This window comes from Cryptomeria japonica, chromosome 8 (assembly GCF_030272615.1).
Source record: "Cryptomeria japonica chromosome 8, Sugi_1.0, whole genome shotgun sequence".
NCBI lineage: Eukaryota > Viridiplantae > Streptophyta > Pinopsida > Cupressales > Cupressaceae > Cryptomeria > Cryptomeria japonica.
In genome coordinates, this window is record NC_081412.1 from 174,400,177 (window position 1) to 174,403,706 (window position 3,530).

Here is a 3,530-nt window from a genome sequence, read left to right on the forward strand (position 1 = left end):
AAAATATTCAGAAATATAAAGTTGAACTAATTAAATTAAAACCTTTTATATACAAAATTTAATTCTTTTGTGACATAGGATGCAACAAATTATTGCATACAAATTGATATGCAACATAGAACACAACATGAAGATGTATTCATAGACAAAAAATAAAATCACGATTAATTTTTATAAAAATTAAGGTAAAACTGAAAAACAAGGCCTCGCACTTACAACAATGTAAGCCTTTGCATAAAAAAATCATCCTAACATTTTTAAAAATTGGTCTCACAATAGCAAGTTCAGTTCAGTATGTATAAGTACACATTTCCAATTTATCTGTGTTAGTATCACCTTATTGAAAATTTTCATTGTCAACATTTATGAAGATTCAGTCTCATCCTTGCACAGTACATCTCCATGAATTTTCATGTTTAGGCAGACCTCAAATTACAGAATTGTTTAATCAGTGGTTTCCATTCTGCCCCCTGCACTGCAGTTGGTGATATCCCCAAAGGGGCGGGGGCGCTTTTGCCCTGATCCAGGCGATGACGAGATACGAGATGGAGATTGGGCATTCATCCCCACATCTGAGAATCGTGGCCTGGCTGGCCTCCTCCCCACATCCGAGAGTCGAGGAGGTCTGGGTGGCCATTGATGGGGTTTTGAATGAGGGTGGGCATAATCACTTTGGGAGGCTGAATTAGGCGTCCTGCTTGGTTGCTGGAGACTCACTGTTTCAGAGACAGAATAATCTGCATAAAGCTTCCGGATGATATCCTTTCTGTGCTTGGTGAAGGTATTGTACTCTGTTTTCATAGTTTCAGAGTCCTCTTTCAATGCTTGGAAGCTGCTACTCAATTGGACAGTAGCAGGTGGAGTTAAAGGAGAAGAAACAAGTGGAGATGAGCAGGGCAGAAATGGAGTGGAACCAGGTGTTTGGCGTTCCACAGCAAGTAGCCTTTGTTTCAATTCCGCAATGTGCGATTTTAATTGCTCATTCTCCTTTTGCAGCTGCTTGTTCTGTTCAATTTGGGAATCGGGTATCTCTAACTCTTCATTTGCAATGCAAGCCTGTAACATCATTGAGGTAATTTTCCATTAAAGACCTCTTTCTTGAGCACTTCCAAACTACCGTAAATTAGTACACAGATTGAATAAAGTCTGGCCACAACTTACCCTTGTTCGAATTTCCTTTGCTCGGTTTGCCCAATGAAGAGTATTCTGTGTTTCTGAATAAGATGTATTGCTAGGACTGATGTTTGCAATCATAGTTGTGTGGCAAGCTCCACCCAACGAATCCTGCAATCACCCAGTAAGATCTCTCTGAGTTATTATAAAACAAATTTGCCCAAACCACCATTAGAAATTTCAGACTTTACTTGCATAACAGTGCTAAGAAACCTAGGTCCTTGAGGGTATGAATAATGGCATTCCTACCTTGAGAAGCTGTGTAAGTTTAGAAGCTCTATATGGAATGTGACTTTTCCCTTCCACCAGAGCCTTAATGCAGCTACTGAGGGCCAAAAGGGATTTATTTATATTGGCCCCTTCTACAGATCTCAGCGTCCGTTGATCTGTGGCAGTAGATCTCTCAGATCCAGCGAAATCTACAAGAGATAATTTACCTGAACGAGTAACAGTGGTTGATCCCTCCTTTAGTCTGTATTCCACCGCAACCTACAACATGAACTGTGTAAGTGCAATCCTTGCTTGGTATTAGGTAATGGAGAATTGCAGTGTAAACTTAGCAGTCCCATTAAGTTTAAGTTTAAGAGTGTGAAGTGCAAACCTGCAGGATAGCATGGGATCGTGATGAAGTCTCATTGAGTCGAGTGGCCTCTGTTATTCGGTTATGGTTGCCTCTATAGAGCAAGATCATCACCTATGAAACACCAATTTGCAGTGCTCCTTATAACTCCTTGGTAATCAGAATTAAGATGAGTTGTGATTTTGAAGAGTTCTAAACATACCTCATGAACTGTACTCGTATGGTGTTGGGTTATCCCTGAAGAGACATTCCCCTGAAGGAAGAAGAGGGGCAAAGATCAGTTACCCAAGTATCAGAAGAATGCTCAGCTCAGCTTCAAACAAACATATTGGGAGAGGTTTACAACATACCTGTTTATCCTCTCTGAGAACAAGAGGCTTGCCAGGTGACAGGAGATCCTTCACTGCTTCATTGTAGACCTCAAGATAAGAGATTGAAACAACATGTTCACCATTAAAGCTCAACTGTTGAAGCTTTGCAAAGAGATCTTTTATGGCAAGAACCATAACACCTGGATTCCTCTCTGTTCCAAGCATAGTGTGGGTTTTCCCTGCCCCTGTTGCTCCATAACACAACACAGAGGCATTTCTTCCTTGCAGAACACAATCAACAAGCTCCGCAGTGCTGGACAAATTCAATGTTTTCCCAGTCAATCATATGCCACACTCAGACAATAGAACTTCTATAACATGCTAAGAAATTGTGCTCAAAAGCACTTCAGAAAAAAGAAAAAAGAAACCCAAGTTATATACATACCTTGTGTCATAGATCTGTTTCTGGTCCACAGATGGATCGAAAACTGCATCAAATGTGTATTTCCGATCACCATCCCTCTTCAATCTCAAATAGTCATTGTCATTAGCAAAGTCCTTCAAGAAGAGATCCTTGTTGTTGGCAACACAAACACAGTTTCGGGCATCTGCTTCCTCTTCTTTCTTTGACAGTGGTCTCACTCTCACATAAACCATTATCCTCTCTGTATCTTCTCCACAAATAGGCACTATCTCAGAGGCATTCCCCTGTTTGCCCCTTGTGCTTACTTCACTACTCCAATCTTCTGATTCAGGCTGTGGAATAGGAAAACATAAACTGGGTAAGGGATTAGTGCAGAACCTAGATTTAGAATTGCCATTACAGTGGCCAAAAGGTTTCCCCATTGCAGATGTTTTCCCAGAGACATCTGAATGTCTGCGGCGACCCTTGTCTGTGAGTTTTTCAGCAGGCTTGCCCATACCTGGCATTTTGGACCCTGGATTATTAACCATAGACATTCTCCTGCCTGTTTTCAAAGGCCTAGGAGGAAGCTTTTGGGCTTCAATCTGAGGCTCCTCCTCCCACTGGTTCTGTGTCAAAGCTCTTAACTTTTTGGCTGCAAGAGCAGAAGCAGAAGAAGAATTTAACCATCTTCCCCTAGCAGGGGAGGAATCAGCAGCAGGACATCCATAAAATGCCATTTTCTTCTTTCTACTCTCAAATTGCAAATTGCAATGTATTCAATTCTTTACCGTCATTCAATCCCCAAATGCTGTTCCATTCCTATTTATTCCCTTCTATTGTGATTACATTGCATTGGGATATTGCCCAAAGGTAAGACATCTTCCGATAATTTAGTAGCAGAGATAAATCACAGGAAAGGATTGGAATTCGGGATAGCCTGCAAGATACCATGAAGGAGGGGAGGAATGGCATATTTTTGAATTTGAATAGTAGCATTGTATTGTATATAAATTTCTAATGTTATTTGGCGCCTTTTAATTAGTATTTTTAAATTGATTTT

The 3,530-nt window shown here is 40.6% G+C and overlaps 1 protein-coding gene across 1 annotated transcript; it reads right to left on the reverse strand.

Annotated features, from left to right (window-relative positions):
• Window positions 1-330: 330 nt before the first annotated feature.
• Window positions 331-3,207, reverse strand: LOC131050599 (kinesin-like protein KIN-8A). The gene is made up of 7 exons (XM_057984796.2): window positions 2,510-3,207; window positions 2,104-2,377; window positions 1,956-2,006; window positions 1,775-1,867; window positions 1,423-1,662; window positions 1,162-1,284; window positions 331-1,056 (listed from the first exon to the last, which is right to left on the reverse strand). Exons 1-7 carry the CDS (start codon window positions 3,205-3,207, stop codon window positions 445-447), a joined length of 2,091 nt encoding a protein of 696 aa, XP_057840779.2. The 3' UTR covers window positions 331-444.
• Window positions 3,208-3,530: the final 323 nt, after the last annotated feature.

Coding starts and splice junctions, on each gene's coding strand:
- LOC131050599 (XM_057984796.2), bottom strand. CDS start 3,207: ATGGCATTTTATGGATGTCCTGCTGCTGATTCCTCCCCTGCTAGGGGA. Junction 2,378..2,509: donor AAACAGATCTATGACACAAG/GTATGTATATAA, acceptor GAATTTGTCCAG/CACTGCGGAGCTTGTTGATT. Junction 2,007..2,103: donor TTCTCAGAGAGGATAAACAG/GTATGTTGTAAA, acceptor TTCTTCCTTCAG/GGGAATGTCTCTTCAGGGAT.